Source organism: Coffea arabica, chromosome 2e, assembly GCF_036785885.1.
Source record: "Coffea arabica cultivar ET-39 chromosome 2e, Coffea Arabica ET-39 HiFi, whole genome shotgun sequence".
In the NCBI taxonomy this organism is placed as follows: domain Eukaryota; kingdom Viridiplantae; phylum Streptophyta; class Magnoliopsida; order Gentianales; family Rubiaceae; genus Coffea; species Coffea arabica.
This window is the reverse complement of record NC_092313.1, coordinates 76,511,832-76,526,091: the sequence shown is the minus strand read 5'-3', so window position 1 is coordinate 76,526,091 and position 14,260 is coordinate 76,511,832. Positions and strand designations below refer to the sequence as shown.

General features: G+C 38.0%; 2 protein-coding genes across 4 annotated transcripts; one reads left to right on the top strand and one right to left on the bottom strand.

Annotated features, from left to right (window-relative positions):
* Window positions 1-4,338: 4,338 nt before the first annotated feature.
* LOC140037133 (uncharacterized) lies at window positions 4,339-8,962 on the top strand. Its single transcript, XM_072081297.1, has 3 exons — window positions 4,339-4,840; window positions 5,981-6,129; window positions 8,553-8,962. The coding sequence occupies exons 1-3, from the start codon at window positions 4,655-4,657 to the stop codon at window positions 8,689-8,691; spliced, it is 474 nt and encodes a 157-aa protein (XP_071937398.1). The 5' UTR covers window positions 4,339-4,654; the 3' UTR covers window positions 8,692-8,962.
* A 2,308-nt stretch (window positions 8,963-11,270) lies between these two features.
* On the bottom strand, window positions 11,271-13,059 carry LOC113733339 (dof zinc finger protein DOF3.7). Of its 3 annotated transcripts, none has more exons than XM_072081295.1 (2): window positions 12,823-13,059; window positions 11,271-12,356 (listed from the first exon to the last, which is right to left on the bottom strand). In XM_072081295.1, the coding sequence occupies exon 2, from the start codon at window positions 12,333-12,335 to the stop codon at window positions 11,514-11,516; it is 822 nt and encodes a 273-aa protein (XP_071937396.1). In that variant the 5' UTR covers window positions 12,336-12,356; window positions 12,823-13,059; the 3' UTR covers window positions 11,271-11,513. The 3 variants fall into 3 exon arrangements, with proteins under 3 accessions (XP_071937396.1, XP_027115492.1, XP_071937397.1); XM_027259691.2 differs by having other exon boundaries at window positions 12,867-13,058; XM_072081296.1 differs by having other exon boundaries at window positions 12,935-13,058.
* Window positions 13,060-14,260: the final 1,201 nt, after the last annotated feature.

The following is a 14,260-nucleotide window of genomic DNA, read 5'->3' as shown; positions in this document are numbered from 1 at the left end:
TTTCTAGTGTTTGATACATAACGTGAATCCTATCTAAACAAGTTTCATTTACTTGATCTGTTTAAAACGAAACTCTGAAGTTCCGAACTCTAGTGATTTCAAGCTTTTAAATGATATTGTATCGCAGATTTGGACTACAACCAAGGAGTTACACCTGAACGTGATTTTGACAAGCACTAAATCTTTGGTGAGTGTCCTTGCTTGTTCTATGTTTATCTTGTTAAAGTGCTTTCTTGACTTGTTATGTGATAATTGAAAAGTGATTTTTCTGATCCATCGAAGTGGGCAGTGTGTACTTTATCGCACTAGCCCTTTCGAGTGATGATTTGCTTGAAATGTTTCCTCAAATATCTTGCTTGCACTAGTTAAGTACTGAGTGGGGGAATGTACCACACCTGAGGGTGGGAGGGCCTCTTATCCTAACTCAAATACCTAAAACCCTGAAACCCCAGCTAAGTACTAAGTGGGGGAATGTACCACACCTGAGGGTGGGAGGGCCTCTTATCCTAACTCAAGTACCAAAACCTTGCAACTGTTGACTGGAGCGTGGACTCGTCAACTAAACCACCAGGCAGGGGAATGTACCACACCTTAGGGTGGGAGGGCCTCTTATCCTGATTTGGTGACCACTTATTGTGACGTCGTTGGGTGAATCCCTCGACTAGGCTATAAAAAGGTATACTCGAGTAATACCAAACCCTCTCGTGTGAAGAACGGGCCCGGTGGGAGTAAGTTGGTCGGAGTGTGTTGAGAAAAAAAAAGGATCTACTTGGACTTTAGATAGTGAAAGTTGACGGAGGGTCAACTGCAGTTAATTTTGATCAAGTTCGTGGAGAATGGCTCCTGAGAGCCATCTGTATCCTTATACATTTATTGTTATTCGAAGTGTTATTGCTCACTTTCAACTTAAATCGGAAAGAGAAAACGCTAAGAAACAAATCTCTTTGGTTAAGATTTTGGTGGAAACATGAATGATTAGACGAAGTGACGTGGAAATTGGAAGATAAAATAAGGAAAGAATACCCGTAACTTTTTACGATTAACAGTGTAAAATTTCGAGAACGAAATTTTCTTAAGGGGGGAAGAATGTGATAACTCGAGAAAATCTTGAATAGATTTAGCCATTATTGCGCTTATTTCGTCATTTGAAATATTATAGATAACAAATAATTGATCAAATTCAATGACTAAATTTAATTATTCTAGAAATTGAGAATTTAGAAATATCCTAGAATGATGTCAAAAAATTAAAATTAAAATTAAAATTAAAAAATTATATGAATCAAATAAACATATGATATGCATACCGTAATTTGTGTGATTTGAATATATTATAGTTGAACGAGTTGCATGTCTAGTGAATTTCCTATAAAACCAAATGTGTGAGAATCTAATGGATTAAGGAAATACAAATGAGGTTGGGAGTTAATGTGTGAGTTAATAAAATCACAGCCATTAGTAAGCAAATAAGTGGATATCAAATGACCTAACTAACCCTTCATCCTAGCTAATTTACCGTGCGACCAGTTGGATACCTGAGTTCTAGAACTAAGTAGAAGCTGAGTGGAGAGCTTTGGAATTATCACCACCGACTGAAGAGGAAGTTTGAGTGATCAGCTACTCTGGTATCATCAACCGAGAGGAAACAAAAGAAAGAAAACAGAGAACGAAGCTTTCTTTTTTCTTCATACCTGAAACTGTAAAAGAGAGTGAGAGTGAAGGAGCATCTCTGGTTCCTTCCAGCCATAACCGAGTGAGTAAGAAGAGAAAAACAGTCGGCAACTTCGCGTATCAGCTACATCAGTGGGGGAAAAAAAATAGCAGGTGCAAGAGTTGGAGGAGCCAGAGCTGAGGGAGAGGAAAGTGATCTGTAATTATCAAGCTTTAGGAGAGAAAAGATTTGGACTCCAACCAAGGAGTTACACCTGAACGTGATTTTGACAAGCACTAAATCTTTGGTAAGTGTCCTTGCTTGTTCTATATTTATCTTGTTAAAGTGCTTTCTTGACTTGTTATGTGATAATTGGAAAGTGGTTTTTCTGATCCATCGAAGAGGGCAGTGTGTACTTTATCGCACTAACCCTTTCGAGTGGTGATTTGCTTGAAATATTTCCTCGAATATCTTGCTTGCACTAGTTAAGTACTGAGTGGGGGAATGTACCACACCTGAGGGTGGGAGGGCCTCTTATCCTAACTCAAGTACCAAAAACCCTGAAACCCCAGCTAAGTACTGAGTGGGGGAATGTACCACACCTGAGGGTGGGAGGGCCTCTTATCTTAACTCAAGTACCAAAACCTTGCAACTGTTGACTGGAGCGTGGACTCGTCAACTAAACCACCAGGCAGGGGAATGTACCACACCTTAGGGTGGGAGGGCCTCTTATCCTGACTTGGTGACCACTTGTTGTGACGTCGTTGGGTGAATCCCTCGACTAGGCTATAAAAAGGTATACTCGAGTAATACCAAACCCTCTCGTGAGAAGAACGGGCCCGGTGGGAGTAAGTTGGTCGGAGTGTGTTGAGAAAAAAAAAAAAGGATTTATTTGGACTTTAGATAGTGAAAGTTGACGGAGGGTCAACTGCAGTTAATTTTGATCAAGTTCGTGGAGAATGGCTCCTGAGAGCCATCTGTATCCTTATACATTGATTGTTATTCGAAATGTTATTGCTCACTTTCATGAACTTGATATGCTCGCTATTTTGCTACGTGATATTTGTATTTTTCAATATTGATCAACTTGCTATTTGGAACCTCACTGGATTTTTAACTCATTCCACGCCATTTATTTTCCTTACAGGGGGTACGAGCGAGACGTGAGACTGGTACAAGCTAGCGTAGTATAGTAGTTTTGAATTTTACGATTGTACTCGCGCTAGTGCTCCATTAGAACTGAATGTATCTGAAACTCATATCTTTTGATATATGTGGAATTGTACGAATGTTTGAAATAGAAATGAAAGTACATGTATGTTCCAAGGTTGGAAACTGGTATTTCTTTTACTCTTGAGATTATAACCTATTATATTTGAAGTGAGTGAGTGAGTCCTGGCGAGAATTGGGCAGGCGATCCGCTAAACCCTGGGGTACGCCCTAGCACTTGACATGCATGCCGGGGATCTACACCTAGGAAGGGATTAATTAAGGGTGGCAATAGGGCGGTTCCCTCGTCCCATTGTCAAATAACTTCCCCCGACCCTACCCCATTTTTCTCGCGGAAAGTAATAAATCTATCATATTTAACAATTTACTCATCTACAGGGACAATTTTATCATTCATTCTATCTCAAAATATTCAATAAAGACACGCTTAAATGCTCAACCTTAGACCATTCAACAAGTTGCAAATACTAATAACTAAAGAAAATTAGTAACCTATCAATACCATGAAAATGACATTAAAATATTTGATTGAGATGTAATAGAATCAAGTCATGATTGTATACTCGTGATTATGTTATTAATTATATTATTAAATATAAAGAATTGAGTTATAACTAAATTATTATATTATGTATATATATATATATATATGTATTATATATATCTATAAATTTAAACATATATATATATATATTTGTATGCGTGGGACAGGACGTAGGATGGAACGGGTGTATGTTGCCCCGCCCCGTCCAGGGGAGAATTTTCTCCCCCACCCCATTTCTACGTTGTGGGCACCCGCCCATATTGCCACCCTTGGGATTAATCCCTTTTCTTGGTGGTTATTAGGCTAGAACCCAATGGTTAGAGAATTTTTGTTTGCTGCGTCATTGACCAAACTAACACTCAACCCCCCATAAAAAAGCTTGATAGGAAATTCCCCATTTTGAATTTTACAAGCAAATACTTGGGGACAATGGCCAATTTCACTCCTAAACCATTTCGTTAATATCGATTTAGTTCCTAACTTTTAGCTCTAACTAATTTGATACTTGAACTTATCTTGAAGTTCTAATTAAGGATCTTCACCGTGGTATCATTATTTATAATCGTTTTGTTTCCTAATTGATCAACTAAAAAAAAGTATTATGAAAACGTTACTCATGGGATGGTAATAAAATAAATAAATCGTGAAAAAAATCAAGAGATAAAACTTTTAAATTGTGGGCATCCCTTTATAGTAAAAAAAAATGTCAAAGATGAATATGCAATCAAGTACAAGAAAATTGTCAAGGTATTCCCTCATACACTATATATATATAATAAACATGAAAAAAAAACAAAGGCATTTATTCCTTTGTATTTGCAATGCTAATTAAATTATTTTTAAAACAATAAATATTATCAAATTACTCTACGAACTTTTTGCAATTATCATCTATAACATAAAGGGACATAATATGACAAAGGAGAAGGAAATATCTAAGCCTTACATTTAGGGAGCCATAACATTCATTACGTCAGGCGCAGAAAAAGAAGAAAGGGAGAAAGCGAGAGAAGGTTAAGATGCCCACAAATCAGTTTAGAGGGTAGATGGCTCATCCTAACCATCCTTTCGTTCTAATTCTATAGCTTGGATTGATTGCAAGATTAGCCATAATATAGTGGGTCTTAGAAGACTAATTATAGCAGTATTACCCCAAAAGCGAAAATTGATCTGGGTTGCGGGGTCTGAGTAAAGAAGAAGAAAAAGAAGAAGAGGAGGGGTTGGTTTCGATGGCGAAGCTATACGTGAAGGCAGTGCCACCGGCGGATCTGAACCGGAATACGGAGTGGTTCACCTACCCGGGTGTATGGACCACCTACATATTGATCCTATTCTTCGCGTGGCTGCTGGTTCTCTCCATCTTCGGCTGCACTCCTGGCATGGCTTGGACTGTCGTCAATCTTTCCCACTTCGTCGTACGTTCTCTTTAGCATAATCATATATCTTATTTTATGCTCAAAGCCCACGTTAAAGATTCTCTCTCTTTTCCCTCTCGCATGTTTGTTTGATTGTTTTGTTTTTTTGGCTTATTTATTCAGGGCTTCTCCAGGTTCTTTATCGATTAATTGATCTGGTTGATCAAATATGTATGTATCTACTATATGTATTTAGAGTGTTGTATTTAATTGATATCAAACTTGCGTTGCTGTTGGACTGGTGTTAATTGATTAGGGCAGCTTCAGATTGACATCAGTATGGCCTTTGTTGCTGTTGGATTGGTGTTATTTGCTTATTGGTGACTTTATTACAGAAGAAATTATGCGCTTACCTTTTAGGATTCTCTTGAGCTGTTCATCGATTGATTAAAGGAAAGGGCTTTTTCCCCTTTTGGGAGGAGGGGAAGGGATCAATTGAGCTAATTTTAAGAATTTTGACACTATCGTAGCCATAAGACGGTTAGGAAAGTTCATTTTTTGGTGAAGCCAAAAGCTTGAGGATGGATACTAGCATTTCACTAGATGGGTTGCTGCATCTATAAGTGTTACGAAGCTTTTGATTGAGTGAAAAATGAGGCTTTGCTCCTTTCTTTCCAGTTCATGAGAACGTGCACATCTTTAATTGGGTCTATTTGGTACTCTTTGACTCTTGATTTCTTAGTTAGTTTTCACATTTTACTTGTGTGGATGGTGTAGAATTTGTGGCTGCAAGCAGTAAAACTACTTTACCACTCCCAGTACGTCACTTTGCCAATGTCTGAGGAGATATTCTTTGTTTAAATTTCACACAAAATATATGGTAGCTTGCAGTTTTTTGTACAATGCCCTCTTCTTATTTCTCACATCTATGTTTTCGTCTTCTGTTGCTTGTGGATTAACCTTATTTCCCCCATATCTACTGCTAAGATTGGTTTTCTCCCAATTTCTATGAATTTTGAACCCAAGAGTTGACTTGTTTTTCTTCCTGGTGTTGAGGTTCATGCACATCATTTTTTCTCTTCCAAAAGAAGAGAGGGGGGGGGGGCGTGAATTGTCACTAGTGTTTTCCATTTGCTTTTTTGTTGTGGTTCATTAATAATCTACGCATTAATATGCATGCCAATATGTTTCCCAATTCAGGTCACCTATCACTTTTTTCACTGGAAGAAAGGAACTCCATTTGCTGATGACCAGGGGATCTATAATGCATTGACTTGGTGGGAGCAGATTGACAATGGAAAACAGCTCACTCGGAATAGGAAGTTCCTAACAGTTGTACCAGTTGTCCTGTAAGTTCTCCTCCCCTCATTGTCTGGGTGTGTATGTATATGCATGGGAGTGGGTGGGTAATGTTGTCTGTTACTTGTCAATATGTCCAAATTGTTTTTTATGGCAGCATATATTTGGTTTGTAATGCACTTATCGAATTTCACTCTTGATTTCTGAAAACACGGGAAATTTATGATCTAACTGATTTGTAACCTATCAAAATTTGAACTAATAAACCACATATAGATGAACATGGAAAAGATGAACCAAAACTTTTGCCTCTTCTTATTGGCAATGTGGAGAGGAAGCATACCTAAGTAGTTGGAAAAAGATTGCAATTAAGGCTTCTTAGATCCCTTTACTGGATGATATTGTACACTGGATTTCTTTTATAGACTGAAAAGTTCTTTACGACTGTCCTGGACAACCTTTACCCTGATCTTCTAGCTTGTGGATTTTTTTTTGTTGGTAAATAATTACAAGTGGATATGGTCCAAGATGTTTTCTTTCAAATTTTTTTTCAAAAACTTAAACACCAATGGAGGAATTTATTCTACCGTGATTACTTGCTAACTTGTCTCACATAGGTGACTATATTTTTTAAGAGCAAAAAATTTTCCATTCTTGAGATAAAAACCCTCCATTCTGTGGTAAAAAAAAAAAAAAAAGGAGTAGCAAAACAGGATACATGTATGCATGCATGCCTTATCAGTGTTATGCACAATAAATGTCAACAGTCCTTAATCTGTGCATGCATAGGGCAAGATGTAATATAAAAAAAGATAAAAAGATAAACTTAATTTAAATTAGTTTGACTCTCTATGAGGGAAAGGATTCTGTAGGAAATGAGTATCTCAAGCTATATCTGTGCAGGCATCTATTGTGCATATACATAGGGAGGTATTAACAGAAATGAGAAGGCAGCAAAGGGGGCAGTCAATTGCATGTGTATTTTTTGATGTCTTCTGTTTTTCATAAAAACACAATTAGTCTGACATTTTAATTTTATCTTTTTATCTTCATCTTTTGCTTCCTCTTTTTTTCTTTTTCCTCTTCAACCCCTCTCTTTCTTTCCTGCAGATAAAAGTTCTCTTCTCTATGCCCCGTCTCTCCCTTGCTTGTTTCTTCTTCTCCTTCCCAAATGAACTACTTAATCCAAGTAAATCACCAGAAGATCCTAGAGTTGATCACCAACCACTCTCGATTAACCAATAAATTTAACAAAATTAAGATACAAACTGAATCAAGCCTGTATACACCAAAGATGTTATATCTTTCAAAATCACCAAACAGTCTAGGAGAGCAATATAGTGTTCAGTTAATCTATATTAGTGAGTGCCTCATATTTTAAGTCCTAAATTTGATGGTGCTATACAGATGTTGCAACATGCTAAATTGAGCAAGCATGGGGGTGAAGCTGGGTTTAAATTTAGGGTTTAGGGAGAAGAAGAGAGAAGGGGGGGGGGGTGTTGAAGGACCAGGATGGGGAGGAGAAGGATTGAGAGGAAGTGGGGAAAGGGGGGGGGGAGAGTATTGAATGGGATGGTGTTTGGGAGCTATGGGGGAGGTTGCTGCGCTGTATATTTTACAGTGAAGGGGGACAGGTTGAGGATGGAGGGTGGGGATGAGCTATGGTTCCTGGGTGTTCAATGCAGAAGGGGGACCAGAGTGGAGTGGCAGTGAGTAGGTCATGTGGATTCTCTAGGTGTTGGAGTTGCCATTCTTCTTCTCAGTTATTTTGTTCATAGGAGTTGCATGTGCACAACCAAATGTTGTCAAAACAAGTAGCACACTCACATTCTCTCTCTGTCTCTCTGTCTCTCTCTCTCACACACACAAAAAGGCACACATTCATTTTTCTGGTTTTGTTCTTGGCATCACGTATCTGAAAATTTTGCAATAAATAGCACAAACTGAATATGTATGTCCTTTTGTTGTCACATTTTGTAAAGCAATACAAAAGTAAATAAAGAAACACATGAGACAGCTCTTTGTTATGCGGGTTTAAATTTACTCTGCAATATGAAGTCATAAGATTATAAGCTTTATGTTGGGCAACTAGACTTTGGCAATACCTAACTTCTGTTGAATGGTATGTGGTCATACTTACTGAGTTCTTCTGGAAAATTTATTTTTTCTTTTAATGAGGATGGTAAATGTTTAGGAAATGTATGAATTTGTAGATTGGGATAAGAAGGGACTGGAGTCTTCACTATATCCTGGTTAGAAAGTGCAAATCCTTTTTTTTATTTATTTATTCAATTTTTTGAGACTGTCCATGTCAACTTTGTAGCACAGATTTTGTGTATTCTTTCTGGTGGTTTGAACCAGATTCATGATCTGGCTTGTGATGATGCTGTTGCTCTCCTTCTTGTTTAGTTTATTTGGTTTTTTAGATTATATGGATTGCAGCTTATGAGCATGGATTTGGTATGGTATGCAGGTACTTGATAGCTTCACACACAACTGACTACCAGAATCCAATGCTTTTCTTCAACACTGTTGCAGTGCTTGTGCTAGTGGTTGCCAAGTTCCCCAACATGCACAAGGTTCGTATATTTGGAATCAATGGGGAGCAGTGAGATGGGAAAACAAACTAAAAGAACTGCTTGGATTACACTGAATATAAGCCCGTGTTCCTTCCTCGTCCTGCAGAAGAGTTCTTGATGTACAGTGGTCAGAACTGGAAAGGATATTTTGCTCATGTAGCATTTTTTGTGTCTGAAACTGCTTTTGTATGCCTTTGGAGATTGAAGCAATAAATGTATCGAGTAATCTCTGTATAGTAGTAGTGTTATTGTGATGTCCAAGAGTACAATATTTTGTTTGTATTTCATATGGTTCTCTCGATAATTATGTCTCTTTCAATCTCTTTGACTTATAGCTGGAAAATGAATGGACAAGCAAGTGAAAATATGAATCCTTGCTGGGTCTGACGTCTGAGGTAAGACGAAGGTTTTTAAATTAGCTCTGCCCTGCCTTTACTAGCATATTTAAATTGATCCATGCATAATGTTACTGTGAAATTTCCATCAGAACTACGCGGTACTCTCAATCTGTGGTTGTATGTATTGTATCGCGGGCACTTATGGAAGAGTCTAAGCTGCTAAAACATTAGCGTATTCAATCGACAGACGAAAGCAGGGTCATTCTCACAGAATGAATTTATCCTGGTACTAGACTACCAACAGGATATATATATATATATATATATATATGTATATATAGACACACACACACACACAAAATAACCAAATGGCTGGGCTCAAGAGTCATTCGTGGAGATGGTGATATTCCTCAGCCCCAGCCCCAGACTACCTGCACACCAATGTTTGAGGTCCCCTCCCCCCCCAAAAAGTCCCATCACCACCGCAAGGCGCAAGAATTGTCAGACTTTTCTATGCGTTTCTTTGAATAATAATTAATAATGGGTGCTGGATGGATAACATGCAAAGTTATGATTAGTAGTCATGCCGCGGCTCTCACTGCTATTTTTTTATATGTACTCCCCCCCATCCCCCTCCCCGGGTCTTTTAAATGGATTTTGATGACCCGACACTGTCAATTCAACTTGGAAAAAAATACTACTACTACTACTTGTGAATCTACGTTTCATTTCACAGGTAGCATTCGTAGGTTGATGGATTTTAACTACGTACGTATGTATGTATGTATGTATTTTGGGGTAAGTAATATGGCATGCAATGATCATTATTAACTTTCGCCATCAACACAAGAAAGAGCCTTAATTGACCTCCTCCGTACTTAGGTGGACATGGAGACGGATTAGGTGGATTTGGTAGAGTTGAGGCAGGTAAAATGTTATTTCTTTTTTATTTTTTTTAATATTCGCAATTTGTTAATGATAATCATCATCGTTAATTAAGCTCTGTGAAATTTATCCGCAGTCGTCTCACTACTGTTTACTAGGTACTAGCAGGCACAGGAGTTAACGTGTCAACCAGCTTAGCATTTTATTCAAACTGATTTGAAAGCAGGATCCAGAGTACGGGCGTCCCTATCCCTATCCCTATCATCAGCGCCGTAGCCTTTTGCCCACCCTCTTTGAACAAATTACTCAGCAGCTTGTACAAACAAACAAGAAGAGTTTAATTTCCTAGTTGTGGCAGTAATTAATTTCCTGCCTCATGATAAATATACACAAAATTTGCGAAGACCGACGCTCTGGGATACAAATCTGAAGCCTGCTAATGACTGTATATATAACAGCTTTCAAAAAATCACTGCTCTAATCAACATATATTGCAGTTTGTGTTCTTTTTTAGTTAGTTTGCATCTTTGCTTGTGAATGAATCGTATTTTGCAGCCCTTATACATGCATGTATCATCTCATTCAACGATTAGCATAGCAAGCGTTCGTTCTTTCTTTTGTAAAGCAATTAAGCAAATGTTGGCGTCACTCCTCCTCTACAATAATGCGTCTACACAAAATAGCTCTGGAAACTCTTCTTGACTGTCATATTATTCAACAAATCACAGAGACAAATGTCTCCTGCTGTGAGTGGTAGGTACGGTCAACTGCTTGAACAGCTTGGTGCCCTGCCCCCCCTCTTCTTCTGGAGAGAATTCACAGCATCAGGACAAATGGCATTGGCTACCCCGTAGGCCCTGGATAGAATTCTGGTTCATTCCTTCTTACCTGCTCACCAAAAGAAAGATATTACAATGTGTGAACTCTCCTTCATGAATATCCGCATTTTCGACCGAACCCCGGGACGGGACCCTAATTGATTAAATGATCACAAACCAATTATCGAGGTGCTACATAAATCATTGTGCCCTATAAATAAAGCTGTCTATAGCAAGTGTTCAATGATCACTTAATAGTAGCATTTACGACATTAAACTTGTCATTTAAATGTATAAACTCACATTTATTATTATTATTATTTTTGTTTAATGCTGCTATTTTTCAGAAAAATTAACATCTAATATCTCACTTGGTGCATGAGTGTCAAATGAACAATTCAATTGTTAGGCAAACCCTATAACTTACCGTGAGAGAATTAATGCAACAACGTCGTATGAAGTAGCAATCCCTAGAATCCAATCTAGTCAAGCTAACGCTTCAATCAGCTTGTTTCATTTACATTTTATAAAAAAAAAAAAAAAAATTCCTGATAGCTTAACACAGCCGGAAGGGTCACATTAAGTACATTACATTGAAATGAAGAAGAAAGAAATTGCATAGGTGAATATGTTAGTTCTGAACAACTCCAAATTCGTAACTAAACCAAAAGAAAAGGGAAAGTACCAAAAAGAAAGGAAAAAAAAAAGGGAGGATCAAAAAAAAAAAAATCTTGTTACTAAAGAGAAAGTATTAGTAGCCCCAGATGGAAGAAGGAAGAGACTCCGCATCTGATTTGTCCTTGGATCACTACCTTTACATCCATGATCCCCCACCCAACATTCCATTCCAATATCCACTTGAATCTGATTGTCCCTTATTCTGATCGACTGCACTTGTGCTTGTACCTTGTTTGACTGCTCCAAAAGGAAACATTAGTCGCCCACCATTTTCTTGGATCCCGCTAGGAGCATTAACAAACCTATTTCCAAGCCCATGATGATCAACAGAAAAACTGACGCCAGCTGCTGGCTTCAAATCTTGGAATTGAAACCCTTGAGCGTTATAGAGAGCATTTAGGTCCACAGCTGGGATCGTACTTGTGATGAAGGAATTCATCCCCCTCGAAACAATTCCTGTCCTTAGAAACTCTAGGGCGGCGAATGGAGCTGAGGATGCAGAAGATGAAGACTTTAGCTGATTGCAGCCGCTGACATCAACTTTGGGTAGTTCAAATATTTTAGAAGCATGACCATGATAATCTTGTGAAGCTGGGAAACCTAGGTTAAGGTCTTGGCCTTGAGGATGGATCTTAGGGTTTTGAGAAGCGAAGTGAGTGATGGTCGGAGGGTTCAGATCAGGATGTTTGTGGGATGAAGTATTAGTAGTAGTAGATCTTTTGTTTTTCCTTGAGCCTCCTCCAACTGGAACATTCCTCAGAGTTCCACCTTCAGTCCAATACCTTCTGCAGGTCTTACAGAAGTATCTTGGTTGAGTAAGGCTATAGTTGTTGTAATAGCAGAACTTGGTATTAGTTGAATGACACCGTGGACAATTCAGGGCTTGATCCTTTTGTGGCCTAACCTTTCTTTCCTGCACCACTGGCCTGGAGCATGGACTGGAAGCTATCTCACCCATACTTTTCAACCCTCCAATCTCCTAACAAAAGCATGAAAGCCAGAGATTTACAAGATCAAATTTGGTGCTAGAGGATCAATCAACAGTTTGGAAAAAAAATAAAAAATTTAAACTAGCTGACAAATTAAAATAAACAAACTTTCACTTTGGAAAGTTATTTGAATCAAAGGAGAAACAAGCAATAATAACGAAGAATAACTTTTCCCAGTTCCCTTTTATCGGTTAGCACACATGCAAAAAGGAGAAGAAAGAAAAAGTGCAGTCCTTTCATGTATAAAGAACATAATTAATCTTCAATCTCAGCAGAAAAGCTAGCAAAGTTTAAAATGAAAAAATTGGTCCTGGTGCAACCGTCATTTGTGATCTTGAACATCATTTCAACAAAGCGTAATCCACTAAGGCTCTCAAAAAAAAAAAAAAAAAAGTGGGAAAACTTTCCAAGTGAACCCTAAAACTCATAATACTGGATTTGAAAGTATTTACATACTTATTCGGAGCAAGTAAACATGGAGATCAAGTGCTTCTACCAACCTGAGTCCATTGATTAGTTGTATCCATGAATTGAGAGGAAAAAAAAAGGTCACCAATAAAAAAGCAACCTTATGAGATGGAGAAAATTTCAGCCCCTTTGTCTGCAGCTGTCCTTGATGATACAAGAAAGAATGTTTTAGAGCTGTTTGTGTGTTGGTCCTTTTAGTGTTGGCTTACTTTATGCGATGATGGAAGGAAAAGAGGGATGATGGATGTGTGTTTGTTTTGACTATACTCATATTAAAAGCAGGATATTTTAGTGTCATTTCCCTGTTTGAACTTTTGTCTGATATTCAATTAGAAAGCTCTGTGTATCTAATCTTTTTTTAAACTTCGTGAGTGGAATTCTGAATTGTCTCTCCGATGGTGGGTTTTGCCTTTTTGACCCTATAATGGGGGAACTCTCGATTCTAATTGCTCTCTCGTCGACAGTAGTTCAATTGCATTCTTACAATCCTTTCATTTGAGTCTTGAGTTGGTTGGCTTTCTGGAATTTATATGATCATCTACTCATATGATGAACTGGTTTTTTAAACTCCAGACGATCCTCCGAATTTGCTGAAATGACATGGACCAACAAATATTTTACTTGCCTGCTGGAATATATGTGCACCTTTTGCATGAATCTCGACAATTTAGAAGATGTCGTTCAATCTTGCAAAATAATTCAAGCAGAATTTTTTTTTCTTTTTTTTGGGGGGGGAGTAGAATGATATGTCACCAACAAACTTCACCAACTGGGATTGTTTGCATGTGTACCATTGTCGTCCATGTTTCTAGTTTGTGATGTTAGCCCTCTATAAGTACGTAGGAAAACCTTTTTAGGGTCACCAAAGATTTGCTTTTTCTGGTTTCTTTCGAATCTAATGTTGCTTAATTCTCAAGAACAATTTTGCCTTTTGGTCTTTCTTTCTCCCCTAAAGCTAGCCGTCTTCAACTCCTCAGGGAATTATTCGGAAAAAGACAACGGACTTCTCACCAACCACATCCTTCCACCATCATTATGCCATTCTTCGTATCTGATTGCCTGTAATTAACCGTGGCATTCTGCCTGAGGTACAACTGGGTAGACTGTGCTCGTCCAAACCCCACACGTATACAATCTCTTTTTTGCTTGCAGATTGATGCTATGTCTTCGTACATTTCTAGGTTCAAACTAACTTTGAACGTACGATGCAGCAGCATACTATTAATTCCACCCCACCCTGCCATAAAAAAAAAAAAAAAAAAAAAAAACCCCCATCCCAAGCTAAGTACTAGTATATTCCACACTTTGTCAGGTTAGCTAGCTTTTTTGTGCTATTTAATACATGACATGAGGCTTTCATGCAGGAATTAGTACATTATTTTACAGTTACACAAATGCCTGAAGTAAAGTAATCAAGAGAAGGAAA

Excerpts from the sequence above, each read along its gene's own strand:
- LOC140037133 (XM_072081297.1), top strand. The coding sequence starts at position 4,655 with ATGGCGAAGCTATACGTGAAGGCAGTGCCACCGGCGGATCTGAACCGG. Across the intron at positions 4,841-5,980 it reads TCAATCTTTCCCACTTCGTC|GTCACCTATCACTTTTTTCA; the intron begins GTACGTTCTCTT and ends TTCCCAATTCAG. Across the intron at positions 6,130-8,552 it reads ACAGTTGTACCAGTTGTCCT|GTACTTGATAGCTTCACACA; the intron begins GTAAGTTCTCCT and ends TATGGTATGCAG.
- LOC113733339 (XM_027259691.2), bottom strand. The coding sequence starts at position 12,893 with ATGGATACAACTAATCAATGGACTCAG. Across the intron at positions 12,357-12,866 it reads CAACTAATCAATGGACTCAG|GAGATTGGAGGGTTGAAAAG; the intron begins GTTGGTAGAAGC and ends TGCTTTTGTTAG.